The following is a 14,671-nucleotide window of genomic DNA, read 5'->3' on the forward strand; positions in this document are numbered from 1 at the left end:
AGTTGTTGTGCATATGGTTGATAATGATTCACAACAGTATGGGGTTTTAACGAGACCTACACCAAGCCAGTGAATGTCAATAGTGTCCTAGCAGATGCGGCTTCAAGCATCAAACCACATACAACTTTTTTCCACAGGTTAATTTTGAAAATATGCATTTTGTAAACAAATAACGGGTATGTGCATGTATTGTGGTATGTTAGAAATAGGTCACGTACCAAAACACATCATTTTTAAACAAAATTCTAAGTCTAATATTTTTAGATAAAACAATCAATTTAAAGATTCCATACTCATATTATATCTTAAACATAAGTTATGTACATAAGTACATATAAAAATATGTAACATGTACATAAGTACATGTAAAATATGAACATGCTGTCTAAACATTTAGCTAATAAAATGATTTAACAATTCCAAAGATAAATTAAAAAAAAAAAAAAACGTTTTTGAACACATCAACGTACAAAACTGCTCAAGGATACTTACATTTAGAGCCCTTTGATACGAATATCCCAGTTCCATGCCGTGTTGACAGTTCGTTTTTTCGAGAGAAAATCTTCTCTTACGCGTATATTTCACTTATAATCCATGTTTAACTCTAATGACTCAAATTGTTAGATGTATCGTAATCAACTGTCAGCGTGTACGTTTAGTGTTTATTTATTTTAAACGTATATTCATGAGAAAAACATCACAATGTTTCCAAATACTACGATGTAGAAATTCCATTATTGACCTATGAATAGCCGGAAAATACCTTCTGTTTCTAAAAATAGCAACATCCGGTACAGGCCGAATACGCCCGATGTTCGTCGCGATCTGTTACGGCGAGTGGCGATATATGTCGATGTTACCCGATGTTTCCCGAGTTGTATTACATGGCTTATACCTTAAAGCTGTTTTCAAAAAATGATAGGTTTTCATAAAGCTACAAATCTTAACACATTATGATAATAATGAAAGGTTAAATTAGCAATGAAACAATAAAATATGCTAAATGAAATCAACATTATTTCGCAGTCGTCGTTTCATTATGTAACTAAAGGTTTCTACTAAAATCTGTGAATGGCCCCAATTAACACAATATCTCGGTGTATATACCTAAGCTCTGCTTTAATATTAGTATTTCGATTATCTTTTTAGGTTTTCCAATGGAACGTCCTTCACTTATTGCTGACGATTGCCGGTACGCAAGGTAATATCACATATGTTATGACTGTATTCGTCTTTACATTTATGTTTGGCACAACTGTATGAACCACACTTAATAATATTAAAGAAAAGAACAAGATCACTTATGGCCTCCTTGCATTATAGTAACTGACTTGAAGGTAGATACACATTATTGTTGTATTTTGGTTAACTTTTATTTAATTCTTTCTAAAACTCTTACCAAATCTAGAGGTACTTTTAACATCAATAAGCGTGACCTTTCTCTCACCCCATCTGAGAGTACTTGGCTGCTAAAAGCAAAAACGCTAGACCTGATGACCCGATTGAACTGTCTTCAATTTCCAAAAATCGTTTTGATTCTGCATGTGTAACAAAAGTACAGTTATCGAAAGATGATGTAACTGCGATATCGCTACAACTGAAGTCACTATTCACTTTTTAGATTCAAAGCTATATCAACAATGCTGTCGATGCACTGATCCCTAAAGTCATCGAGGGAATAAATTTGAGATTATCAGTTGAGATTGACTCGCTGAAGGCTGAAAATGCTTAACTAAAAGTTCGCATCAGTGTACTCGAAGAATCTGAAGATCGCCTAGAACACCTCGAACAATACATTAGACGTACTAGCATACGAATCTCTGGTGTTTGCGAGCATGAAAGCGAAATTACTGACGATATTATTATTTCACTTGTGTCTAACTTGAATAGTACGGTATCGCTAGATAATATCGATCGTTTCCATCGTGTTGGTCGTCCGAGGCGCAATGATCCGGTCAAGCCACGTGATATTATTGTAAAATTTACGTCGTTCCGTGCGAGACAGAAACTGTACTCAATACGTTCACAGGCCCAGCATTACCCAAATCTCAAGAACGTGTTTGTGAATAAAGACCTTTGCAAGGCGCGGAGTGACTTTCGTGGTACGCTCTCTTTGTTGATCAGTGTAGATTACGCTCACCTACACTGATATTTGTATTATAAACCTGTCAATCCATTAAATAGGAATTAAAGCTATTTATTCATGTCCTTTATAAATACCATGTCTGTGTTTATTCACTATGTCGTCAATCGCAAGTTACCGGCGGTAATTTTGTTCTTCTTTCTTATTCACTCTATTTCATGAAAACTTCTTGTAATATGACTGGTTTGACAATTAATCGTCAGGGAAAAAAACAGTGTCATTTTTATATATTTCATTCCAATCCTGTTCAGCGTATAAATTCTAATTTCTCTTAAATCAAACCATGCTCCGCACCTAATACCAATCACTGGTAAAAAAAATCCGACCTAATGAAGATATATCCTTCAATGGTTGTCACACTGTTGAGAGGCATACAGACAAGGAGACAGTCATGGTGGTGTTGGTTTTTTCATCAAAGATTCTTTTTACTTCTCGCGTTGTCCTGGTTTAGAGCTCCAATGTCCCGAATGCGTATGGGTCGAGATTGCACTACAAAACCATAAAAAGGTTATTATTTGGTAGATTTTACAGACCCTCTAACTCCTCTGCCGCATTTTACGATTCTATAGAGGATTCTGTTGGACTTGCCTTTGATACAGGAATCAGTGATATAATCATCACTGGTGATTTTAACTACAACACCAGCAATATAAATTACGCTTGACGTGTTCAAAGTTTATGTTCTTTAAATGGCTTATCGCAGGTGATAACAGAGCCAATTCACTTCACTGAAAGTACCTCATCCACACTAGAACAGACTTTTCATTGCCAACTTAAATAGCTTAATAACATCAGGTGTTGGAGATCCTTTTCTACCATCGAATATTCGCTACCATTGTTCCATATTTGGCAGTCTTACATTTCGCAAAATAAAAGTCTACCTCTTTTTCGAGAGAAGTATGGTATTACGATAGGGGTAACTACGATGAGTTGAAAAGCGTCATGACTTAACGGCATAAGCAATCGAGTCCTAGAAGAATGTTCTCATTCGTTAGCTCGCCCGTTGCGTTCCCTTTTGAATATGTCCCTCTCAATCGGTAAATTTCCAATTTCCAAACTGCAGTTTTTAAAAAGGTGATCCCATACTTCCTGTTAACTATCGTCTTATCTCCTTATTGAAAGCTACTCCCTCACAGATTGATCGTTTTGACTTCTTAAGAGTTTGCCTTAGAACGAGCCAATTTTTGCGAAAATGCATGGAAATCTGTGATATAAGACTGCTGACAAAAATAAGATGTTAGATTTTCATATTTAAGTAAAAAATTAATGTTTTTTATGTATTTTTCTTAAACCGTTAGCAACGCTTTTAGCCACAAAACATTAATTTTCGAACGGAAATTTGAAAATCTGCAATCTGATCTTTTGTCATCAGTCTTATATCACTGGTTTGTTGATATTTACGCAAAAATTGGCTCCTTCCAAGACAAAAAATAAAAAAGTTGTCAAAACGGTAAATCTGTGAGAGTGCAGCTTTAATACAATGAAAAGGTGTTCAAAAGGGCAATATATCAACACTTTTTTAACCATATTCGTGACATAAACATTTTTACCTCGTCTACTTTAAATCAGCTTGCATACCTTTACAACACATTTTGAAAGGCATTAGATGATGGCCTTCAGATAAGAGCAGTATTCTTTGATATCAGAAAGGCATTTGGTAAAGTTTGGCACAAGGGATTAATTGTGAGGCTACAGGAAACTGGTGTCAATGGCAACTTACTTTCGTGGCTTAGTGACTATCTTAGCAAACGTAGGCAACGTGATGTTCTCCCTGGCTCCATGTCTAGTTGGGTCTTTCTTGAGGCTGGTGTACCCCAAGGTTATATTCTATGTTCCCTTTTATTTTTGATATTTATAAATGACAATGTTGTCAGCATTGAAAGTAAGGTAAGGCTTTTTGCAGTCAATTATGTTCTCAAGAAAACGAATATCGCTTATTCATCCAGTGTATTCATCCACAGTTGTCTATGTATGGTCAACAAATCTTAGAAATCAATTCGCATAAACATCTTGGGTTGGTTCATTCTAGTGACTGTACATGGCATGAACACTTTGAGTATATCAGAAGTAAAGCTCTTAAAACAATATACATCATGCGAAAGCTCAAGTTTCGTCTGAACAGAAAACGTCTAGAAAATATGTACTTTTCTTACTTCTGTCCGATTCTTAATTATGCTGCTATTGTCTGGGATTATTGTACGGACTACGAAAAAAGCAAAAGATCCAAAATGAAGCCGGTAGAATAATCTGTGGGGCTAATTTCAATTGATGTTCTCTATGCGTATCTATGTTGGCCTACTCAGAAAGACGCATTCATCACAAATTATGTCTCTTTTACAAAATGAAAAACGGCTTTGTCCGAGAATATCTGTCATCCCTTGCACCATGTCAGTTCAAAGAATTATCCACTACGGAATGCATCCAACATAAGAATGGTTATGTCACGCACAGATTCTTGCTTTTCCTCTTTCTTACTTTCAGCTATATGTGCCGGGAATGAACTTCCGCAGAATGTACGGGATTGCCGTTCAATTGCATCCTTTAAGTATGCACTTCGTAATCGATTGCCAGTCTGCCCGCTTTACTTTTATTATGTTAACCGCCGATTACAAGTACTTCACACTCGACTGCGTACTAGTTGCAGTGGTCTTAGTTATCACCTTTATTGTAAAAAATATTATCAACTCTCCTCTTTGCGAGTGTAGTGAAGTAGAAAGTAGTACTAACTGCCTTATGCATTGTCCTTTATATACCGACTCTCGACAAACTTTCTTTCGAAATATGTCAATTATCACAGACATTAACATTAGTTTCATTCTCTATGGCTTAACTCCAAATATTTGATACTGTTCATAAATTCATACAAGACTCTAAACGTTTCTGATCATTAACTGAAAGACAAAGTTTTCCAAATATGGTATGTACTCAACTACTTTTCTTCCTAAATATCTTTCCACACCCTTTTTATATATCATTCATATCATGCAAAACAGAACACTGGAGATACTGTGATATGTAGATTGTGGTAGTTTTCCTCTTCGGTACGGGCTCCTTTTTATTATTTATAAAACTACTTTAGGCGAGTTTTGTAGATAGGTATTGCTTCTTTTTCCAATTTGTTACATACATAAAGGATAATATTATTCATTAATACACTATGATAGTTCTAGTACAGACATTTTATCTATATGCATTATAAAGTTGCTATTATCAATCTTAAATTAAACTACGTGCGCCTGCATAAATATACATGCAGTTTATACTTCTGTAATTACTCGTTGTTAGTGTTTGTTGTTTTCCTCATAAATAGGCTACTACTAGTATTTCATATTTCTAAAACAGCAATTTTGTACTACGGTAGTAGAAAAAGGTTTTCCAAAATATTTCAAACGTGAAATGCTTTGGAAGGTGTTTGAAAGGCAACGTTGCGAAACGTTTTTTATTTCTTTCGATTTATGCATAAGTGTGCGTGCATCGAAGTAAATTGTTGAAGTAATCCACCTAAACACTCTCTGGAATGCCATGTTTGACGCAGGTAAGCCGTGCTTAAATACAATACAGACAACACATAATTACAGTTTCCCAGGCACATCTCCTTTCATATAAAAGTCAGGAATAAAACTGTTTTAACGTTTCTAAAATACATTACCGTTTTATTTTCTACCATAATCAACTGCAAAGGATGATGATACATTCTTACATGTATTTGAATCATCTCATTGTCGATTCATTTTAAAGAGATAAATAAAAAAGGATACCTTTGCAGGTTGTTTTTCTTTTCGCGAACAATTGTGCCAAAAAATGAAACTTTTATGCGTATCTTGAACCTTGAGAAATCATGTCGGATATTTGATTTCCATTTTTACATATAAATATACGTGTATGACATCAACACTATTTTTCTGTTCGCTCTCGGCTGTTTTTAATTTCACTCAGTATAATGTATTCACTAAGAACGAATTACCTGCGCTGGTTTAATAATCACAATTTTTTAATAATTTCAAAACATAAGGTGGGTAACATGATTGATATTAATGTCATAGGATCGAATTCTAGTAACAGGATGCAATGCAATAGTATAATGTCTCTTTAAATTTTGGTTTGGTCTTATATATTTTAATCCAACTAAGGATGCTTTGCCTGTAATTTTGAATGTAAGTTATAAGCACGAGTTTGACCTTTATTGAAGGAAATAAAGGTGAGTAACATGAAACATATTAAAATAACAGAATAACTATCTGGTAACTGGATTGATGTCCGGTAACAGGATGAAACCATCAAGTGCAAGCATGTGCTTACATGAATTATCTTTCATTTGGGAGAATATGGATGACGACTTTTTAAACCTAAAATTTCATATCTTGAATTCACCATTTACGTAATTAATATAAAAAGCAATGACTTGTTGTTGACAAATATTTCATTCCTGTAATCAAAGTAGCAGGAGGGTCAATTCTCCACATAGTGAACAATCTTTAGGCGAGCACATATTTGAAAACTGCTCTCCATCTATACGTAGCTGAACAGAGAAACTTAATGTAAAATGCATGCTAAATGGAATAAAGACAAAAACACGAACTTAAAAGTAATTGAATGAAATCACCCAAAAAGGAAATTGCATGTTTTTCCTCAACAATTACAAAAATTAACCTTAATTGTTATTAATGATTTCGAGTGACAACGCGCACAGACACATGCTCGCCTGTTTTCTTTTTGTTTGGCGAGGTCCTCAGGGGAAAAAATGTAATCGGCATAACTTTGATTGAAATCGGCCTTCATGTGGTCTATTCCTTCGCTATCAAAGTGTGTAGTTTTCATTAAAACACACTATAATCATGTATTATTTTGCCATGAATGAGTGTATTTGTGTTCATATTGGGGTAACATTCATTCGAGAATGACATAAAACATTTATTGGGTTTTATTTAGGAAAAGTCGGGCTTTGCTTCACACTACGATTAAACAGGCCTTATTATTTGTCCACTTTGGTGCCGAAATCAACCTATTTTATATAAAAGACAATTAAACGGCATGGACTCCTAGTTTGTGTAAATATACATAGTATTTCCGTCAACAGCTGTTCTAATGAGAAAATCTTAAAAAACTGCAAGACACTGCTCTCCAACTAGTTTTCAATATTATAATATAAATGCTAAACATTTTTACGTCTTCATTGCAATCTCCCATAAATTAGTGTCTGTATTTCAGAACAATTTACTAGCAGAAGAATCATAAAAGCACAAACGTGGAAATATTTCATTTGGCCTTTGGTAATAAGACCATTACAACCTATCAACTTATGCGTTAAAAAGTTTGAGTTTCATAGCCAAATATTTGTATGTGTCAGATAACACACCTCTCTGTAAGAACAAAAGTGAACACCTAGTCAAAGATTAACCCACAAAACCTTTGGAGAACCAACTGTTCCTGAACAGGAAATAGCAAATATGTCCAACTCATTGCAATGTTAATAACTATTTTTACAGCCTTATTTATCTGTTATTGTTTACTTTGTACTTATGGCTTCCACATATATTGATCTCCTCAATAATGCCATTACATAAATGTTACATTTAAAATTCAAATCCACATACTTCACTTTATCAAATTTGTTTTGCCTAACGGGTCTTGAAAGTTTAACCTGGGTCTATTATCCAGTAAATAACCGTAATAAACGTTTGGTAAGTCCTATAGTACACTCCAAACGTCGTTGAAGATTCATTTCTTTAAAAACATTTTTTAACGTATTGATGTTATTTATATATTATTTGACTAATACAAAGGTTGAAGCAATTTAAGGCGTACAGTTTTCTTGGTATGCTGAGTTTACAATGAGCTAAACACCCATCTAGGACTTGATATTGATTGCATAGATATTTGTCGTAACTCTTAAACGTTTTATTTTATTTCAGGTGTTTTCTTGCTGACATCTGACAAACAATATGCACAACTTCAAGGTGATATAACATTAACCTGCAACACGAGTGATAGTGATGTATCGGTTGAGTTTAATAAAGATAACAAATATGTAGGAAGATGCATATTTTCTTGTGAGACATTGAATGCAACCAAGTTCAGTGTGAACAAAGTGAACAAAACGGAGCATGTTGGATACAGCATATTCACCTTAACGGTGAAGAATTTTGAGGTGAACGACGAAGGTTCTTATACATGTGCAACCAAAGAGCAATCGCAGGTCTCTAACATACAAATCACGTATGCAGGTAACTTTAGATGTATGTGTATGCCACGTACAACAATTATACATAGGAAAACAAATAATGTTTTAGTGATAAATTATCTTTAGAATGAAAAGGTTCTAGCACATGTAAATATCATTTATTGACAAATAACAAAACATTGAGGATTTATTTTTTCATTCACTCAGTTGTTTAACCCAAAATTATACAGAAAGTTAATATTGTTTATCATAAATGCAGGCTTTATATTCGCTGATATAAGATATAAAGTTACCGATATATGCATATGTGTCTAATGGTTAACCTGATCAGCTATTACTTAAGATCAGCGTGACGTTGGATAACAATGTATGTTGAACGTTGACATTGTGTTAGTTTCGCATACCGTTTTGACCTTAAAATGGCTGTTTTAACTTTTGTGATATGTATGCGTAAACTACCGATTGTGTTCGTGGGGAAAAGTAAATGGGGTAACACATCTTGCAATTGTGTAAGCTATATCTTAGCACATTTTGAAAAGTACGGCTATATAATATAAATAAATTTTCCATCTGGATGTTGTGAAAACTATATTGAAATATTAACATATATCACTTTTCCAGCCTTATGGAAAATATTACCGCGAGTATTGTAATTGTATTTCGTTCTTCAGTTAACATTACATCAGTGACACTAACTCCAAGGACGGATCCTATATCGGTGATTGAAAATGTCACACAGCGTTTCCGCTGTGAAACGTCTAGATGTCGTCCGGATGCATTAATAACGTGGTTTCTTGGCTCCACACAGCTTACTGCTGCAATTGAGTCCAGCACCTCACAAGAAGTCACTACCAGTACAATTGACCATACCCCACAGAAAAACCAACATGACATGAACATCTTCTGTCGTGGAGATAATGGTGGTCAACTACAGACATCTGAACAACCCAGGCTTAACGTTCTTTGTAAGTTTATTTTAACATTAGCCCTTAATTCCACTTTCAATATTGCATATTTTTAAAACGTTTTAGCTCGTTTAAAAACAATCAGTTTGGTTACTTACATATTATTCCTATCGGCATTTTTAACATTTAGTTTGGAGGTTGCATGATAATTATGTAAGTATGGAAGTCTGGTTATCTGAATGATTGAATTATTAAACGCTACATATGGAAGGGTATTATAGCAACACTAAAAACATTTAAAAGAAATAAAAAGTATTACGTCTCAGCGCGTGATTCATCTTGCATGGGGGTACCAGATGGAAATTTCCAGCACGGCTGAATTCACCGGATATTCTAGAAAGTTGTTTCATAGCGCTTAGACGAAATCAGCATGCATACTCCAATATACTTTCTGATGTCAACATTCGATCACACGAGGTGGCGCTACGCTGACCATGTCAGTGATTTTCTTAAAAATAGATTAACATATGACACGACGACGGACAGCATTCATCAACGGAACATTTATTTGTTATTTACTTTACATTTACATGGACCGAATAAAGTAAGTAAAGCCGTAAACTACAGTGAATGAATAAATGCGTTAAAAATACTGAATAGTGGCAAACAATTGATGAAAGTGACTGTTGCAGTACAATGCTGATTTCTAATGATATCCTACGAGTGTGAACATACGAGAAAAAACTACAGCTCGGGTTAAGTATCCAGGCAAAATCGTACCACGATTGGTTATGCATGTACATTAATTTAATAAAATTGTTTTATGTGTTCAACCATCAGAAAACTGCTATATTCCCAAAAGTCACGAGATCAATTTAAATGGATTATTTTCAAAACAATTCAATAACTGTTTTCGTTTGAACATTAGTTTTCTTTATTCTGAACTTTATTTTATCAGACAATTTTGTTTATGTTTTAATCTCTGATCATCTGATAATAATTATTAGTATTTATCCTGTCACTTGCATACAAATCGGGCCAATAACAAGGTGCCGTGTAAATTTTAGTTTATTAGGATACTAGAACACGTGATGTTTATCTACAGTCAGTTGGTCATGTGACCGCGAACACGGACTTTTGTCTATTCTGAAATGTGAGAGGAAAACACAAATAATGTTTCAGTATCTTATCAATAGTCCGCTATAACCGACCTCAACAATCACTCGCCAATATGTCCCATCACTCTGCATAACGATGGCACCATTTAAAAATGCCGAACTTACATTTTTGTACTTTTTCAGGAGATACAAAAAAAAAAATGTCAAATACAATGACGTGTAGGTTCGGGTTTTTCTGCAACTTCTACTGACCAGTATACTCAATTTCTATTGGCTGTAAAGAATGTTGTTAAACCGATGTAAAACCGATTATTGATTTCTTGTTTTGAAGCCTTAAAATAAGCTTTGTATCTTAAAACTCACAGATGGACCAAATGAACCAGTTTGTAAACTAGGTGGATTACCTTTGTCCTCTGCTGTAACAGTAAAAGAAGGCTGGGAGTTCCGCTTAGACTGCAGCAGCGACGGAAATCCGTCACCAAGCTTTTCCTGGACGCACCCTGGGGATGGACCATCTTATCCTCTCTTCATACGCAGCATCAACAGAACACACGCTGGAATATTCAGGATAATAGCAAGAAGCAACTTGATCCCATCAGAGCAAAAGGCAGTTAATCTCACCAAGGACATTTATGTTAAAGTCGAGGTTCAATGTACGGGTATTTTCTTTTCTATCGTATTCATGTATTTATTTACTACTACTCTTTTTACTATTAAAAAAATTGTAGAGAAAATGATTCGGACATCTTATAGCTGCACAAATTAGTTTAATTATCAATTTTTAAGACGCAATTTAATAATTTTTAATAAACAATATTCACAGCCACATAATAACGAAATACCTGTAAAGTTTGCTTAGTATTGTAAGTTGGGTATATTGATTATTTTAGATCCACCAGATCTACCGAGCTGCCGCGTCGGATCGACTGCCGTATCATCAAACATCATATCTGCAATACGCGGAAATACTATCACAATCACCTGCTCATGTGATAGCAACCCGTCATCCACATACTCGTGGTCTCTTACCGGAGTTTCCACCACAACTTCTGGCCAAAGTCTTGACCTCCTCGTTCAGAAAGCGACTACGATAACGTTGACCATGAAAAACAGCATGCAGTTTACAAACAAAAGCACTGAACAGGGGAGACGCCAGTCGCCAATCAACGTCCAAGTTCTTTGTAAGTAACATTTACATAATTCAACAGCTAAGAGGACATTTTGTAATGGATACACTTTTCAGCCCAACTAAATCTTTAAGGAAAACTATCGAACTGAAGAAGTATTTACCTTGTCGTATTACACTAAAGAACTGAAGGCTTTCATCCCCCTATGAGAGAAACATTAAAGACGTGGTAATTTATTATTCAATCAATTATTGGTCATATTCTTCATCCTGTAAGCAATATTGTCGCTCAAGCGCAGTTTGCCAAGTCTTTGAAGCGCGTTAAAAGTGTTTTCGGTACAATAATTACGATTAAAATGTATTTAACGGTGTGAAAAGGAACCGCTAATATTTGGAATTTATTTTATCATGGACATCTTGCAAGTCTAATCAGACTGCAGCAATAAAAACAACAACATCATAATGCTGACCGGTTTAAGGTAAAAGATTAAACGAAACTGACTTTTTAAAGAAAAACAATACTATGCTATTACGGTAATCGGACCAGCATGTGAATACATCAAAGTATAAACAGTATTTCATATTTGAGCAAGTACGTAATAATGATGATAACTAAAAGTTAGCTATATGTAATATCACTTATTTAGCATTAAATGTTACAACATTCATAGCCATGAGACATAACATATGAAACAAATCATTTACAAATAATCGTGAAGAGAAAAGACATAGTCAAAAAAGAAGTAGATTATTTAGTATCATTTTTTTCTTCAGGGCCGGCTACGATGCAAAAGTGGGTGGGGAAGGTCAAAACCTTAAACGTTTAAAAAGTTTATGTTTCATTAAGTCTTTTGGAACGATCGTTTTTGGAGTGAAACATATATTCTTGGTGACATGTTTAGGGGTCGTGAGGATTTAAACAAATTTTACAAAAGAATGTTTTATCAGATTTTGGATCAAAAAGCATTCACATTATTTCGGAAAAGTCTGTCGACAATATAACTTTGTTTTTATGTCATAATGCTCCAGACTACCTATTCAACAATGTCTTGATAGTTCTTGATGATATATTGTCAAATAAGAAAGTTATTCAATAATGAAAAAAAAACTGGATGAAAATTTATTTCCGGGTTACAAAAATGCGGTTCTTGAGATATTATAGTGTTTTCCTGTTTCGATTAAAAGGTCATGTGGAGACAGTCTTAATTGTGTAAGGGCATCTGTATTCCATTATTGTTGATAGAAATCGATTATTCTTTGTTTTGTTTTATTATTTGGATCGGAATGGTTTGTATATCTTGATTCAACCTGATCGCTGACATTTTATTTTCACCTTATATTTTCTTTATCTGATGTGCCCAATTTACTATTCTTATCAAATATTTAAGCATACTTATTTTTCGCTCAATGATCATTGAGTGCCAACCGTAAAGCGCGGAAAGTCTGTCGCTTTTTCTGACCTTTAGAAGTTTTCTTAACAATTTGCATTGAACTAACTCAATGCCTATTTCTGGATGATATGAATTCTGAAAGTCTACTTAGTTTTTCTCCTTCTTTCGAATATTTTTTTTTTTAGTTTTTGGAGTATTTAATTTTAGTTCCCATAATCCCCAATATATATGTTAATTATTTGATTAATTAATAATTTCAACTTCGCGGTTTTGTGCTGAAAATCTGCATTCCGATGAGAATACCCGTGTGACCATTTCCCGATAAAGAAGATTGGTATGCAAACTATACTTACAAATTGTCAAACGAACTATTGCTCATAACGTGGCATGATGTCGGTACATAATTGTTTTCATAAATTCATAAGTACTACAATAAATTATGATACGTTTAAAGAATGTTTGTTTTGAATTTCGTGGAATGAAACGAAATAATATTGAATCAATAAATCAAATATTGAACCCATTTATGAATAACAGTCTCTTTCAATGGTTCAATTAGAAAAGGAACAAACACCGACAAGCATTCGCAGAGAGCTGTCTATGTTATCTAGCTTTGAAATTTAGTAATAAAATTGACTCATGTCACGTAATGCTACTGTTCACTTAACTTGTTGGAAGTCTTTAAGCTATTAAACAACAACCGTTCGAATGTCAATTCTTTATTGTTCCACGTTCTTTCTAAGTATAATAATCAAGTCTAAGTACAGCATGACATTTAAGGTAATCCCGCATCCTAACTGCCGTCCATTAAGGACCCAAGGCCGCTTTTCTTGCCTTCCCTATCCCCTCTGTTTTTACATCCAAAATCGTCTCTCTTATACTACTTTGTTGTATAAATATGACAGCTTTACAACCCAAGGAATACACGTTTTTGTAATTAACATGACCATTTTGTACATTTGTACCAGGTCGGCTGTCAACCACCTCCATATTCAAATGACAATCAAATATGCCCTACATTACTAAACATACAGTATGTAGACATATATACATTTAATTAAATCTTAATTATTTCTTAAATATAACTTTAATTAACGTATTACGGTATTACGTCACATTCGTCCCATTTTTTATCAAGATTTTTAAGAAAATTTTTGCTTCAACCCCAAACAATGCTTATAATTGAATAGAGAAATAAAATCGTAAGTAAATATGTTTTTCAACCCCAAACAGGTAAATTAAAAAAAGATAATTCCGACAAAAAATACGCCAAAGAAAATCTGTGCCTAAATCTCAAACAATGATGATCAAATTATATAGATACGTAGATATCATCCCTTTTTAATGTAAGATTTTCTTTTCGTAAGCAACAGAAAGTAAACTGACACCATATTTGTCAAAATTTCTGACATAATATAGACTAATTGGTAATTATCCCTCAGGTAATTAATAAACATAGTTAACAATTAGAAAATAACACTGCAAATTGAGTACAAGTAGTTAACACTGACAGTACTGTTGTCAAATTTGGTATTTAGTCAATGTTTTATGTAGCGCTGCTTGTCATGTTATCATTCTGAAGACAGGGAATCATCGTTGTTGTTGCTGCTGCTGCCGTGTTGGTGTAGCTGTAGAGTTTATAGCCAAGGGGTTGTTTGATTCTAGAATGTCCCCACCGAATCGAAATGTTCTGCCATTATACGACTGCTAATTCTTGAAGTGTACTTATATAGATGTGTGCAAGTGTTTATGTTATTGAAGATACTAACGAAGAGTTGAAGATACTACTCAAGTTGGTGTTGTCCAT

At 34.1% G+C, this 14,671-nt stretch overlaps 1 protein-coding gene across 4 annotated transcripts in view; it reads left to right on the forward strand.

Moving 5' to 3' along the window:
* LOC128235055 (hemicentin-1-like) overlaps window positions 1-14,671 on the forward strand; it is a 46,077-nt gene that overhangs the window by 6,395 nt on the left and 25,011 nt on the right. For 2 of the 4 annotated variants that reach the window (XM_052949759.1, XM_052949762.1), the window contains exons 2-6: window positions 1,150-1,201; window positions 8,056-8,379; window positions 8,996-9,289; window positions 10,713-11,000; window positions 11,238-11,528. In XM_052949759.1, coding sequence (XP_052805719.1) covers window positions 1,150-1,201; window positions 8,056-8,379; window positions 8,996-9,289; window positions 10,713-11,000; window positions 11,238-11,528 — 1,249 coding nt within the window. Of the gene's footprint in view, window positions 1-1,149; window positions 1,202-8,055; window positions 8,380-8,995; window positions 9,290-10,712; window positions 11,001-11,237; window positions 11,529-14,671 lie in introns of those variants that run through there. The other 2 variants (XM_052949760.1, XM_052949761.1) reach the window with 2 other exon arrangements.

The sequence above is a fragment of the Mya arenaria genome, chromosome 5 (genome assembly GCF_026914265.1).
Source record: "Mya arenaria isolate MELC-2E11 chromosome 5, ASM2691426v1".
NCBI classification, from domain to species: Eukaryota; Metazoa; Mollusca; class Bivalvia; order Myida; family Myidae; genus Mya; species Mya arenaria.